This window comes from Salvia splendens, chromosome 11 (assembly GCF_004379255.2).
Source record: "Salvia splendens isolate huo1 chromosome 11, SspV2, whole genome shotgun sequence".
In the NCBI taxonomy this organism is placed as follows: Eukaryota; Viridiplantae; Streptophyta; class Magnoliopsida; order Lamiales; family Lamiaceae; genus Salvia; species Salvia splendens.
Window position 1 is genome coordinate 31,194,452 of NC_056042.1, and position 15,106 is coordinate 31,209,557.

Consider the following 15,106-nt stretch of genomic DNA (forward strand, 5'->3'; position numbering starts at 1 on the left):
TATCAACAGTGTTCCATGGAAATGGAGGTAGTAGACTAGTAAACACCAAAAAAACATGCACACTAAGTGAAAAGGCTATACCAAAAAGCAATTCATTCTGCACCACAGTTGAGCAATAGAATAGTATAAGCAACAACTTACAAAAGAGACATTACCTAATTCATATCTTCCAATGTGAGTTTGGGACTAAACTCGGACTAATTCATCTCACGAACTATAGGATATATTATGCTACGGTCTGATAGTAATACAAAGATTGATAATCTTACAATTACCGCGTAGCAATGCCCCCTCATCTTGATGACAGTCGTTGATAGAGATCATCGGCCAAAAGCTGCCTCAAGTTCCCCCCATAGTAATAGCACGACTTCTCGTTCTCCAGCATCCCCGGTGTCTGCCCACTTTCCTCCGGCTCCTTCCACAGCTCCGGCTCAGGCTCCCTTGCAACCTGACACAGATTGTGCAACACACAGCAAGCAACGATTGTTTGAGGAGCGTGATTCAGTCCCACATTCAAGTCCTGCATAATCTTCCACCTTCCTTTTAGCAATCCAATCGCCTCCTCCACTGCCTTCCGCCCCTTCATCAGCGCCTCATCAAATGCATTCTGGGCGGGGCTGCCCGTCCTGTCGTAGCTGAAAGGCGTCATCAGGAACGAGAGCAAGGGGAAGCTCCAGTCCCCGACTATATACGGCCTCACAGGCTGCCCCTTGACGCTAACAGCCTTATCCCAAACAATGTCGCTTGAAATCAGCTTGTTATACAGCAAGCTATCCCTAAAATGATCAGCATCTTCATGGCCTCCGGGGGCTTTCACGCAGACATCCCAAAATATCTTCTTGTGATCGGCCACGACCTGCAATAGAAGCGATGGGAATCCGTATTTGCAATAGTACATGGAGCCGTTGACGGCATCGGGGCTGAGTTTGTGGAGCTTGACCGGGGTTGTATCAATTGCGCCGCAGACGTTCGGGAGGGGCGTGATTTCCTGAAATCCCTGCGTCGTTTCGACGAGGCGGCGGCGGGCGACGGGGATTTTGATGAATTCGGGGTAGAGCTTGGTGGCGAGGAGGCGGGTGACCATGTTTGTGATTTTGGAAATTAGGTAGGGCTCGAGGGCGTAGCGGGAGGCTAGGGTTTTGAGGGTGAGGCCGTGGGCGAAGCGGGAGAGGACCATAGCGACGGCGTAATCGGAGGGGAGGGAAAGCTGGGATTGGGTGATGTAGGGTTTGAGCTTCTCGACGACGGTGGTGAAGACGGGGTAGGACAGGCCGTAGAGGGATCGCCATTGGGCGTCGCGGAGGGGGGCCTCCATTGCCCAGATGCGCTCGGTGGAGAGGGCTCGGAAGGCGGCGACGGAGAATTCGGAGGGGGGTTTGGTGGCGGCGGCGGAGGAGGAGGTTTTGGGCTTCTTTTTGGAGGGGGGGTTGGAGGCGAGGTAGGAGAGGACGGAGGAGAGGGTGAAGAAGAGGAGGGGAGCAGCGGAGGTGGAGGCGGCGTCGGAGGAGGAGGAGGAGGAGAGGAGGGGGGAGGTGGTGGGGTCCAGGTAATTGTGGAAGTGGAGGAGGTTTGATAGCATCAGGAGGAAGTATTGATCCATGGTTGCAGAAACCCTAGAGAGAGAGAGAGAAGCGTTGGAGTTTTTGCTGAGAATTGGGGTTGCAGCGGCGACGGTTACGACGCCGTTTTGGAACAGTGGCAAAGGTTGTGAGAGAGCATCTCCAATGGTGGCTAGCGGGCCGGCTAGCCGATTCCCGGCGCTAGCCGGTTCGCTCGCCGAACCATTGGAGTCGGCTAGCGCCAAATCGGCGAGCGGACGCCGATTCTCGGGCGCTGGCCGATGCGCTCGCCGATCGGCTTACCGTCATTGTAGGCGGGCGATCGGCCAATACTTTTTTTTTAATTTTCGAAATACTATATATACGAAGAGGTGGGGGTCCCGGATAGCGGCGGCGACGACGGTGACGGCTACGAGGAATGAGGCGGAGGCGGGGGCTCGTGTGTGGAAGAGGTTTTTTTTTTAAAAATTAATGTAGTTTTTTTTATATTAATGTAATTTTACTATTATTATTGAATTTTTCCGTATCTGTGTCGTAAATTTAATTCCGTATTTCGTGTGATTGTTAATTATTTGTTTTTTATACTTTTGTTTATTGTGGCTAGGCTATTGCTTATCCAGTTGCTTGTCCTGATGATGCGACATGATGAGTTTTTAGTGCGAATGATGTGGCAGGAGGAGTTGTGGCTAGCTTATGGCTTGCTTATTACCTTCGTAGATGCTCTGATGAAAGAGGTAGACCGTATTTGTATTGGTGCCACGTCATTTTTTAGTTATTGCGTCACCCCCCATATTCTATTCTAAATTAATTTCTGAGTTTTAGATAATTAATTGATAGGAGTATATATTTAGTTCATGATACCCAGACAAATTTACCACAAAATAGTGAGATTCGTTGATACATTATGTGTTACAGCTACAAGATTATCGAATACTCGATCCATATGTTTTTCGAATAGTCGAATACCTATCACGAGTATCCCAACCTGACAAATCGAGTACTCTAACACTCGAATCTTTACATATATTAATAAGTAATTAAAGAAATTAAGAATGAAAATCTATATTAAAATTTCTAAATCTAAAATTTAGTTTATTCAATTAGAATATAGTAATATATTAAATTCTTTTTGGTGTGTATGGCAATTATGTATGTTTATGAACTTAAAAATTGCGAACTGTATTATCAAGGAGATCAGTAACTAACCGAGAGGCGATTGGAGAGAATATGTGTAGGCAGAAGTGCAATAGATACAAAGACTTAAAGAAAGATACGGAATGTATGAGAATGGGGTCACTTTGACGAAGAATCGGAGTATTGACTTGTTTATAAAAGTTAAAGAAAGTTAACCTAATTAATTCTAATTAAGTAGGAGTAAATAACTTAGTCCAGTTTCAATAACCCTAAACAACTAAATCTAATTTATAAACAATAAATGAGGTATTCGTATAAATCGGGTTACCTGATACCTGAATTATTTTAAATTTTATCATCCGATCTCATGTTCAATCGCATAAAATTGGATATCGAGTATTCAATGTCCCACGGATATTGGATCGGACACGGGTGGGTACAGGTAAACCATAAACCTAATACCCGGTATAAAACCATAACATTTGCTTGGTGCCGGGCACTTTTAAAACCGAAACGCTGTCGTTGGGCACAATAGGAAAGAGGGAAGAACCAAGAAAGTGGATAAATTTTTTTTGTTAGGGTTTATTGATTAAGCTCGTTCGAAAACTTGTATCTCTTCTGCGGGAACGGAAGCTGATCCAAATCATTTCCAGCCATGACAGAGGTACGATCAGAAGTCTTTCGATGTATTTCGATTTTTTTATCGCTCAAAATTCCTAATTTCAATCTCCAAATGCGGGGTTTTTTCTTCTTTAGTTCTAGAGTACATTAATCATTCCTCGTTTGTACTGCGTTTTTTTTTTTGTTCCGGATTTGGGAGAGACGCATGACCCTCATGCGTCTTTTTTTAATGAAACGCATGACTGTCATGCGTCTTTTATAGAGACGCATGAGGGTCATGCGTCTCTCATTTTTTTTCCGTTTTATTTTGACGACGCATGAGAATCATGCGTCTTAGAAACAGACGCATGACGCTCATGCGTCTTTTTTTTTTTTAAATTTGACTAGAGACGCATGATGCTCATGCGTCTTAAAGAGAGACGCATGAGCGTCATGCGTCTCTACTTCGAATTAAACCAGCTGCGAAGGCAGTAGCTCCTCATTCACGCACGCAGACAGCAAAGGTTGCGATTTCCTTGGCGATTTCTTGGCGACTCCCGTCATATTTCGGTAAGTTTCCTTCAATCTTTCAACACTGCTCCATTATTTGTTGTTTATTTGCATATTAGTAGGGTTTTTGAAAAATTTATGTAAACTTACTATTTTAGGGTTTATTGAAAAAATTTATCTTTAATTGTTGTTGGTTTGTATATTTATTTTTGCAGAAATCATGCAAGTATTCGTGAGTTTATATTGGGGTGGTAGAATATATCAACTTCCTCATGTGGGCATTTGTTATGATCCTCCTCGTGCGAGAGCTTCCATCGTATTGGATTCATGTGTTTCATTATCTGAATTAGTAGGAATGATATGTGCTAAGATAAGAATAGATTCCAATCAACACTTCATCGAAATATCTTGGAGGCATTGTTTCTTGGGTACCGGTACGAGTTATGTATGTACTGCGGTTGACAGTGATCAAAGTGTGTTTTATATGTTCAATGCGGCTCTAAATTCTACTCGGCATATTGAATTATTTGTTGAGTATTCGTCTGTTGGAAATGCCTTAATCCCACCAATTGTTGATCATGGTGTTGGTTCATCTACGAGGTTTGAACCTATGAGCATCGACTGCGGTATGAATGAGCAAACAGACGTTGCAGATGTTGGATTGAATACTCAAGAGAATGTACAAGAACATGCTGATGTTGATGTTGTACGAGGAGACCTTGCAGATCCAGAATTGTCGTCATCATCGTCTGATGATATTTTAAGTGATGATTCCGGTGCTGACTCTAGTGATGAGGAGGTAGTGTATAAACCCGTCGTACAAGGTGAACAACCACTTCCAGAATATGTTCACACTGGGTTGAAATATTTTCGCAAACTGCCAAGTGGTCGTACTGAGGTACCTGAAGTTGGTAATGAACGCAGTACCATGTACTGGGATGAAGAACACCCATATCGGATTAATGGTGGAACAAAATTTGATAGCAAGCTGCATGTGAAGACTGCTATTACTATGTGGAGTCTGAGGCAACACCGGCAATTTAGGGTGGTTGAGAGTAAATTAAGAAGGTGGCATGCCGTGTGCAAATATCCAAATGGGAGGACAGAAGATGGGACAGCTATTATCAGCGAGACCGACGCTGACAAAGCGAATGAATGTCGGTGGGAAGTGTCTGTTACACACATGGCCCATGATGATATGTGGGAGATTAGGAAGTGGCGGGGACGCCATAGTTGTGAAGGTCATCGTAACGAGATTAGGAAGTGGCGGGGACGCCAGAGATCGAGGTAACTCTATTTTTGAACTCATTGATAAACACAACCACAAAGCTACATGGGAAGCACAGTACTATGGTGTCTCATTTCAAGCACCAAGACACCAAGACTATTGGGCAAATCCTGGATGGAAATTGCGTATCACCCCTGAGCAGTTGCTTCCTCGAAAGCGCGGACGAGGCAGAACAAGGAGGATTCCTAATCAAATGGATATCCGCGAGGAAGATGAACCGAGAGCGCCCCGCAAGTGCAGGAATTGCGGTGTAGAAGGACATGACCGAAGAAACTGCACAGTCGGTCGTGTTATGTAGGGGTTATTCACATTTGCAGCGCAGGTATTTTTGTACCTTATTTTTTTATGTTTGTATATTTTATATTTTCGTTCTATGAGAAATCGTACTCTTTCTGTTGTAACAGGGCTTGTGTACGTGAAGTCAGTGTTGGACAAAAAGCGTGTTAGAAATTGAAGACTTTGGAATGAATTGAAGAATTTGTATTAACTGAACTTTGGACATATTTTGTACTGATTGAGTTTGCAATCTAAATAAATGGTTGTATTGAAAAATGGAAATTATTTATATCAATTCCACTGAATAAAATAAAAATGGAGGTATAGTTGAAGTATAATCGCCCGATCGGGCGAACTCTCTGTACTCTGCCTGCTGAAAAGTTAGAGACGCATGAGCATTATGCGTCTCTGTATAAGACGCATGACCCTCATGCGTCTCTGTATAAGACGCATAATGCTCATGCGTCTCTAACTTTTCAGCAGGCAGAGTACAGAGAATTCGCCCGATCGGGCGATTATACTTCAACTATACCTCCATTTTTATTTTATTCAGTGGAATTGATGTAAATAATTTCCATTTGATGAAGAATATAAGATAAACATAAATAACATGAATTTGAGCACCAAACCATAACATACATATCCAAATATCATGTCATATGCAACAAATGCACAATCAGTTACATCAATTCGAGCAACTCCACCATCATGCCTGGGACAATTCCACCCTCATTCTTCACTGCCCGACTTCCTGGAATGGAGATACTAATGAAATTAGTAACCAATTGAAGATTCATAGATATGAAAACTTAAATAAACAAAGTACCTGAAAAATTGCTACTTATACGCTGATGGAGTATATTTTGACGGTTCAACACCCTTATTCTTCCTGGAGGACAACCTCTTGTACACTTTGCTCACGAGCTTCCCAACCCCGCCTCGTGATGAACCCTCTGCAGGAGGATCATAGGGCCGCCCAAAGAGCATCCATTCACATCATTGCAGTAGTCAGGCAGTGTGAAAGGTGCGTACGGCGTCCAGATAAACTACAAAACAACATTGCAAATGCCAAATTAATTTCATAATAAGTTCATAAACGAAGTCTAAACCGAAAGAATATTCACCTGGCCAGGTCTAATCAGAGATAATTGGTCACGGTAATGCTCAACCGAGTGTCTTGGAGCATTTCCTATCTGCGTTGTTCCTCTCCACCTATACATAAAATTGATGTAAGAAAAAAATTCACCCAATATGCATTAATAAATAAAAATTTCGATATATACCTGGCGCCACATGGTGTATATGGCTCGTGCACCTTTGGTCCTATGAACGCAGGCCTCAATGTGGGCATTCTTTCCCACGCCCATAGCTGCAGGAGGATCATAGGGCCGCCCAACTCTTTTCTCTTATCCATGGAAGCCTCGCATAGATAATGATAAAGGTAGGCCAATGCCGCGCTTCCCCAACTTATATTCTTCACCTCTTCCGGATCCCCAAGCCCATTCAACCACATAAATGGCACCTTACACCCCGTGGTATCCGGTAGAATGAGACCTCCTAATAAAATTAGGGCATGGATACGTGCTCTTTGGATGTATACGTAAGTAGGCAGGTCATCACCCAGAGGCATCCTTGTCTGGTTGATCAGCGCGGTCATCAGCAAACCGCCTTGCTTTGTCTCTGTGGAAGAATCTGGTATCCATCCCAACAGATCGCGGCACTTGCTGGTCCAATCTGGAAAGTTGTCATGATAGTCACGACCCGTGAAAACGACGCCATCCGCCCTCAAGCCCCAGATGGCTTGCACATCTTCCAAGGTGATCGTCGTCTCACCGATCGGTAGATGGAATGTGTGTGTCTCCGGCCTCCAACGCTCAATCAACGCCGTGATCAGCTCATTGTCGACCTTCATTGGCTTCCCACAATCGATCACGCCTTTGAAACCAAAGACGTCAAGCCAATATCTTACATTCTCGTGAATCACGGCGTCCCAAGTCTTACTTTCAGTCCTTCGGACTTTAAATACTTGGGTTGTGCCCCCTTTCATCAGTTTATTTGAAATGTGATTTTTTGCATATTTAACACGGACGGGTCTTCGGGTCCATACAATAAATGTCCAGTAGAACTTGAAGTCGCCATCTAATCTAAGTACAACCAAAATCACAACCAAAAAACATACAAAATCACAACGACAATCATCAAAAACATACCAATATTATACAATAGAATGAATTTAGCCACTAAAATCGTAGACATTTAACTAAACAACAAAAAAATCAACCAAATTGGAGCTATTCGTTTTTAACCCTAATTTACAAACATTAGGGGAAATCTAAATAATCTATGCAAATTAACAACAAATAAGGAAGGCAAGTAGAATGATTGAACGAAACTTACCGGAAAACAAGTCGAAATCGTCTTCTTTCGCCGAATCTAGGAAGAAATCGCCGCCTCCGTGAGTGTTTGCTGTCTGCGTTCGTAAGTGAGGAGCTACTGCCTTCGCCGCTGGTTTAATTCGAAGTAGAGACGCATGACGCTCATGCGTCTCTTTCTAAGACGCATGAGCATCATGCGTCTCTAGTCAAATTTAAAAAAAAAAAAGACGCATGAGCGTCATGCGTCTGTTTTTAAGACGCATGATTCTCATGCGTCGTCAAAATAAAACGGAAAAAAAATGAGAGACGCATGACCCTCATGCGTCTCTATAAAAGACGCATGACAGTCATGCGTTTCATTAAAAAGAGACGCATGAGGGTCATGCGTCTCTCCCAAATCCGGAACAAAAAAAAACGCAGCACAAACGAGGAATGATTAATGTACTCTAGAACTAAAGAAGAAAAAACCCCCAAATGCGTGTTTAAAGCATATAGAATACGTGAATATGTTTTGAGTATTGATTTCGTGTGGTAGGTGTAATATTAATCATATACTTGCATCGTTATTGAAGAACGGAACTTTGATCCAAGCTGCGTTTGACAAAATCGAAACATGCCCCCCTAGTAGAACTAGAAGAATCTGAATTCAAGGATATAAAAGTTTAGTTGGGTTTTGTGAATTTTATAACTTAAGTTCTGAAAGATGATGCATCCGTAGATCAGATTGATTATTTTGAATGTTATTTCCTAGCATTGATTTAGGGGAGAAGAAGTGTTAGATCCACCTGTTGCTCGTGGCTTTTGCTTGGCAGAATTCTTAAATATATGACTGACTAAGTGGATTTAGCTTACGCATATTTTTGTTGCTTGTCCAACTTGAAAATACGTTTACAAGTATATATTTCAATCAGTAAGAAGATGAAGGGGTTATGATATGTGGTTGCTTGCCTCGCCCTCTTATATCCGCAAAAAACTTGACAATCTGTCTGTCTCTATGCATCATAATCATATTTATTCAATTATTTTCGTGTTTTTGTTTTTGATTGATATATAGTTAATGCTGTCTGAAAATCCCTTCCTTTTGCTCTCCAGTACTGGGTCAGTCAGGGTAACAAGTGGTGTGACACCTGTAAGATTTACATTTCCAACAATCCAGCCAGCATTAGAAATCATGAGATTGGACAGCGGCACAAGGACAGTGTTGCCAAGAGGCTTAATACTATGCGGGAAGACAAGGCGAAAAAAGATAAGGAACTAAAGCAAGCAGCTAAAGTCCTGGAACAGATAGAAGCTGTGAGTTATCAACTTATCATACTGTTTTGTATGTGTTCTATTGTTATTTATTCAAGAAAAGGACCACCTTACTTTAGTAAAAAGGGGGAAACACTGGAATAATGTTATTTGGAATGCTGATGATATTTTTTGTTTACCTGTCTTGGAACAATTCTTTATGTGAAGTGTACCTGTGAAGCATACTTAAGTTTGATGTTTGTAGACATTTCTAGTCTATTATAGTGAAAGCCTGAAGGGCATGTTCCTTATCACATGTCATCCATTTTGTTCATGAATTGTGTTTTAGCTTGTAGTCATTTCAGACATTTACTCACTTTTTCTCTTGTACTAGGCCTTCTTCATTTTTTCTTGTTTTCTCCAATATTATTTGTTTTACCCTTTCCTTGTAGGTGCCTGATATTATTTTAGTATAGTTGAACCCATATGTGAATGAGGATAAACACAATTCTGTCTAATCTCATTATAGCTGTAATTTTTTCATTGCTAATGCTTGATATATTATACCTCCCATGTTTATGCTTTTACTTATTTGGTAATTACTCTGGTTCTCTTATGATTTACGCATGTCAGAAAGCCAATCGCAGCTACCAGAAGGATTTAGCATCTTTTCAAGAGGCAAGGGAGACTAATGCCCAAGCACTTGTTGATGATCTAGAAGCTGATATGCCTGGAGGTGATAGAAATTGGTTTTGCAATTTGTTATTTAGTTGCCTATAAATCTGAGTCTGAGTTATAAAATGCGTATCAACCCCACTGATAGCACCATGACTAGTGGATATCCTTGTTATAATCACATTTTGTTGATGTCCTAAGTTTTATCTAAATTTTGCAAGAGAAAATGATATATCAAATTTTTTTTGTATAATGTGGTACATCTCTTGTCGCATGGATTTACAAGTTACTTGAACTCTTAAGTATAATCAATGGTGTTTATATGATTCATCAGGAGTACCATCATTTGTGTTTCCGGACCAACAGTGAGACTGCCATGTGCTCAATCTGTTCAGAGTTTGTAAACGATAGAATAATGCTTTCATTTAACCAATAATTTTATATAGCTGTCAGATCATTTGAAAAACTTGCATTTCTAAAGCTCCCTCACATCCTGTATATTTGATCTAATTGAGTTTCTCTGAACAACCACATTCTCTTGCCATTCTTGGCTGAACTTTTCAATTAGTTCTAATCACTTTCGTCTTTCAATGGACAGAATGGGAGCATGACACTTCATCAGGCTACTACTATAACCAAACAACTGGTTTTCACTATGATCCCAATTCTGGCTTCTACTACAGTGATTCTCTAGGTATGCACATTCTCTTTAGTAATTTCTGTTTTAAATATTTTTTTTTCTGTTAGGTGCTAATCTAATAATATGCCAATACAATAGGTAAATGGGTGCCTCAAGAAGATGCCCTGGCAGCATTTCAAGCTTCTACAATGTCTGTCAAGAAGAGACCTAGTTTGGGAAAGCCACCATCAGCATCGGAGAGCAAAAGTGGGTCAACCTCTGAAAGTGGGCCTCCACCCGGACGTTTGGTTTCCACGCCACTCAATCCGATGAGAACTACAAAAGGTGCTAAATCCTCGGTTGCTGTTGCTGTTGCTGTTGCTGTCAAGAGAAAGCAACCAGATGAGAAGCCCAAAGCTGTTTCTAAAGAGGAAGCAGCTGCACTGAAGGCTAGGGAGGCTGCGAGGAAGAGAGTTGAACAGAGGGAGAAACCATTGCTTGGTCTATACAGGCCCTGATATATATGTGTTTGCTTCCAGAAACCCTTCCATGTTTGTTGCAAGAGGTGAATTTCAAAACCATAATTGTTTATACTACTAGACATATTAAGGAAGTTTGCTTTGTTGTAAACATTTACCTCTAAATGATGCTCCACAAATCCATCCATCAATTTTGTGTGTTAAGAAGATGCCCCTGTAGAATTGCTTGGATAGAATATGAATCTGTGTTTCCTAAAGTAGCTCATCATCTGATTGTCCAAACTTGATGTGCATGCAGGAGTCCAAAGCTTAAAGTGGCAACTGATTGATGCACTCGGATGTTTCGGCATGTGCTATCTTTCAATACAGGAAAAGGTGAATACGGCAATGTTTGTGCACCGACTTGTACCATGTATTGATAGACCTGCGTTTCTGTTTGTAGGTCGAGAGACGATGACCTTAGATGTATCTTCCAAAGATTATAGCTTTACATGGGTAATTCTTTAAAATTTCTGAATATTCTTGAAGCGAAAAACGGTCCCATTTCTTTCTGCTCCCCTTTTACCAGAAACACTTGAAACTAAATGGTTTATGTTATATACGTTCCGATAGTTCTTTATCGTTCCTACAAAACTGCTCTCTATCTTTCTATTTTGATGCATTAGGGAGGGAGTGGTCTTGCTATGGTTAGAGATAGTCACTTTGAATCCGCTAATGCCTTCTGTGTCGACCCAGTGGGGATGGGTGTGTTCAAGAAAATCGGCGGCGGTTCCCTGAGTGGATGACGACGGCACATGGTGGTTGGTGGGTAGTCATGAGTTTGATTTTCTTCTTCTCAATGTTCACACACTCGCACTGCATTTACTTCCTAGTCAATTTAGTCAACACTCCATTTATTATTTTGCTTTGCCACCCACATTTTCTTCATTTATTCTTCTCGACTAGAATAATTCCGCCCCCCACACCATAAATGATCAAATCAATTAAAAATTTCAGATTTATTTTGTACACATTTTTTGTGTTTTTTCGATTAGGTCCTTGGATGATTGACTTGGAGTAACATTTTTTTGGAGTTGAGAAACATCATTTTCTTAAATTATTGTTGTGATTGTTTTCATCATTTCATATGATTGTGTGGTAGTTATGTGATGATTATGGGGTTTCTCCACTTGATTTTGCTCCCATGTTTTAACTATAAGCTTTCTATATAAGGGTGATGTATGTGTCTGCGGTCTATTTCGGATATATTTGTCTGGGTATATTTTGTGATAGTATAATACTAATAATTAGATTAGTTAGTTTTTCTCTAATGTGATTTCCTATTTGATTTGACAGTGTGAGTGTCACGTTAGTTATAAAGTTTTGCATTAGTTGATATATCAAATTTGTGACTTGCTCGGATAGATCACATGTGATTAACCAATTACTTGATGTAATGTAATAAATACATATATTAACGTGGGGTGGTCGGTAAATGTTGTTTTCATTGATATCATAGAGTGGTAATTATCTCACCAATTTTCATATAATTAAATGCTAAAGGCATGGTCTGACCTTTCCATATGCTTTTGTTATATTTCGGATAATAATTTTTAGTTTTATTTAGTGAGGGAAATTTTGTGCGATGTACTTCGTCCAAGATTTAAAGTTCCTAAGATTAGTCCAAATCCGGATTTAAGGTATGCCACGATATGAGTTTAGCTCCACATGAATTTTCATACTTAAAACAGTCACAAAATAAAAATCAACGTGAGAAACGACGTGCAAATTGTGTACCAAATAAATAGTAACCCACCGTCCACTCTTTTACGTGAGGCTTGTAAATTTTTCTTCTTATTTGTTTCTTTATTAAAGTCCAAATAAAGAGTATATCAATCCTAAATCTTTTCCCAATATACTCAAACTCCTACTTTCTTTTTTTAAGTTTAACAAAGAACTTGGATGCGTGATAATTTATTAGATACTCCCTCCGTCCGCGAATAGGAGTCACATGTTTCTTCATTTTAGTCCGTCCACGAATATGAGTCCCGGTTCACTTTTACCATAAATGGTAATAGGGGTCTCACATACCACTAACTAATATATACAAGTGGGACTCATATTCCACTAACTTTTTTCCACTCACTTTTCTTAACATTTCTTAAAACCCGTGCCGCCAAGGAATGAGACTTCTAATGGCGGACGGAGGGAGTAGTTTCTATAAAAATTGAAAGTGAAAAAAAGGGAAAGGGGAGAAAGAAAATTTATTGAGAAGCGTCAAACGATGTTGGCGAGTCGGCAAGGAGTCAAGGACCTTCTTCAGTTGGCGAATTTCGACCCCACGAGTTCCGTTTCCCGTACCTGTCAATGCTCGTGTGTGCTGGACGGGACGTCCGCGCCACACATGACTGTACTTCTGTGAAACAATATTACTTACTCAACCAAACATGTTTTTGGTGAATTATGTCCAAAATCATGAAGACCCCTAGTTTTCCGAGAAACCCACGCGAAATTAAACAATAAATCTACCAATGTGGTGTCTTATTTTCGTTACTCATCATTGGGAAATATTTGCATTTTCCTATTTATCATGTGATTGCATAATTTATTTATAAATTCATAAAATTTCCATTGGTCAACATCTTAGACTTTCCAATCGTTCAAAATTCAACGTTGGTTTGTCAGGATCCAATAGTACTCAATCCTTGACCACTTTATATATTTACTTCAATATATTGTCATGTTTCTATTAACTTTAATTAAATTATATTGTGATTAATATTTTTATATTATTACACTATTATATCAAAAAATGGAATTTACGTTATTAACATTGTTAAAATAGAAAAATAAAAAAACCATTTGTTAGAAGTTAGAACAGAGGCCACGTATCGGATAGTCATCTAAAGTATTTTCAACTAGCTGTCATCATTAAAGAAAATCAATGGACCTTTTTTATTCGAGCAACGAAAAAGATAATCAATGGATCTCTTCTAGTCGAGCAAAGAAAAAAAAATAGAAAAAACAAAAGCAAAACACCTGTGGATAATGATTACACCCACCATTATCCTCACTAAATTCATGCATCCTCCTCACCTGTGACAGAATATGCTCAAAGGAAAATAAAAAATCAAAGCAAGAGAAAGTTTAGTTGGAAAAAGTAGCACAAATACAGGGTTTAATTTGCATTATTTTCCTCGCATTATGTAACATAATTCACCTTTCGTCAAAAAAGAAGAAAACTAATCGTGAAAAGTTTGGTGGCACCACTTTTTATTGCCGCAATAACTATGCCTAATCAAATTAATGTGACACCTTGGAATATGTCTCTCCATTTTGGTTCATTTAAATAGAACAAAGTCAGTAATTATTAAGAAAAAAATTAAAATCCAATTTAGTATGTTTGTATAATTAACAACCAAATCATTATTTTTTTAGTCGAAGTGCAATTTCGACATCACAATCTGAAGTACTTACATTCCGACAGGACCATGTAACATTGTACTGAGATGCACACTCTAAGCAATTAATTAATGGAGTATAAGAGCATCCACAACCGTGCTCTTGCCAGCGGCACGGTTGTGGGCCGGGGCGGTACTATTCATGACTGCTCTCTGGCAAGAGCACAACACCCACAACTGTGCTCTTCCGCAAGGACGAGCACAATTAATATAAAATTCAATTACACAAAAACATTTCCATAATATTAAAATTCATTTAAAACCCACAATAAATATTACAAATGACAAATAAAATTAAACATTGCATAATTAAAATCCTAAAAATTAAAAATTACATAATTAAAATCCTAAAAATTAAAAATTACATAATTAAAATCCTAAAAATTAAAAATGACACTACTCGTTGCCGAATTTCGCCCACATGTGGTTGATTAGGTCTTCTTGTAGTTGATTGTGGATTCGAGTATCGCGCATTGTATTCAACACGTGCGGACAATGTGTTGACAATTCGCATGAACAAGCGCTTTGACATGCGAAAACGGCGCCTGAAGTAATCTGCCGGAAACCGCGGCTGGTCGGCAAAGTAGTCGGCAACGAGCCTTTCGTGGGCTCCCTCCCGGTCACGATGGATGTACCGTCGATTTGATCTGGTTCGTTGAGGAGGAGGAGCAGGGGTATTCGCCGCGACATATGCTTCGTAAGCGGCACGATGTTGTTCGTAGTATTCTTGTTCTTCGCGTTCCGCTTCCGCCATAATATGGGTGAAATCCATTTGAGATTTTGAGTGGGTGATGAATGTGTTGATAGTTTGTATGAGAATTATGAATGAGAGATGAATGAGAGATGATTTGATGTGATAAATGGATGATGAATGTGTGTATTTATAGATGATTTTGGGGAAAAAAAAATAAAAAAAATCAA

General features: G+C 39.9%; 2 protein-coding genes and 1 long non-coding RNA gene across 3 annotated transcripts; 1 reads left to right on the forward strand and 2 right to left on the reverse strand.

Annotated features, from left to right (window-relative positions):
* Window positions 1-67: 67 nt before the first annotated feature.
* On the reverse strand, window positions 68-1,681 carry LOC121756252 (protein ALP1-like). Its single transcript, XM_042151751.1, has one exon. It carries the CDS (start codon window positions 1,598-1,600, stop codon window positions 293-295), a length of 1,308 nt encoding a protein of 435 aa, XP_042007685.1. The 5' UTR covers window positions 1,601-1,681; the 3' UTR covers window positions 68-292.
* A 1,513-nt stretch (window positions 1,682-3,194) lies between these two features.
* Window positions 3,195-11,356, forward strand: LOC121755231 (zinc finger protein ZOP1-like). The gene is made up of 6 exons (XM_042150510.1): window positions 3,195-3,357; window positions 8,835-9,035; window positions 9,606-9,708; window positions 10,246-10,341; window positions 10,426-10,831; window positions 11,044-11,356. Exons 1-5 carry the CDS (start codon window positions 3,349-3,351, stop codon window positions 10,782-10,784), a joined length of 768 nt encoding a protein of 255 aa, XP_042006444.1. The 5' UTR covers window positions 3,195-3,348; the 3' UTR covers window positions 10,785-10,831; window positions 11,044-11,356.
* On the reverse strand, window positions 5,964-6,326 carry LOC121755232. Its single transcript, XR_006040668.1, has 2 exons — window positions 6,194-6,326; window positions 5,964-6,118 (listed from the first exon to the last, which is right to left on the reverse strand). It is a non-coding gene; the product is annotated as an uncharacterized LOC121755232 (long non-coding RNA).
* Window positions 11,357-15,106: the final 3,750 nt, after the last annotated feature.

Bases quoted from the DNA above. Each gene is read 5' to 3' on its own strand.
- LOC121755231 (XM_042150510.1), top strand. The intron at 9,036-9,605 runs GTGAGTTATCAA...TACGCATGTCAG, and splicing joins TCCTGGAACAGATAGAAGCT to AAAGCCAATCGCAGCTACCA. The intron at 10,342-10,425 runs GTATGCACATTC...CCAATACAATAG, and splicing joins CTACTACAGTGATTCTCTAG to GTAAATGGGTGCCTCAAGAA.
- LOC121756252 (XM_042151751.1), bottom strand. From the start codon at position 1,600: ATGGATCAATACTTCCTCCTGATGCTATCAAACCTCCTCCACTTCCAC.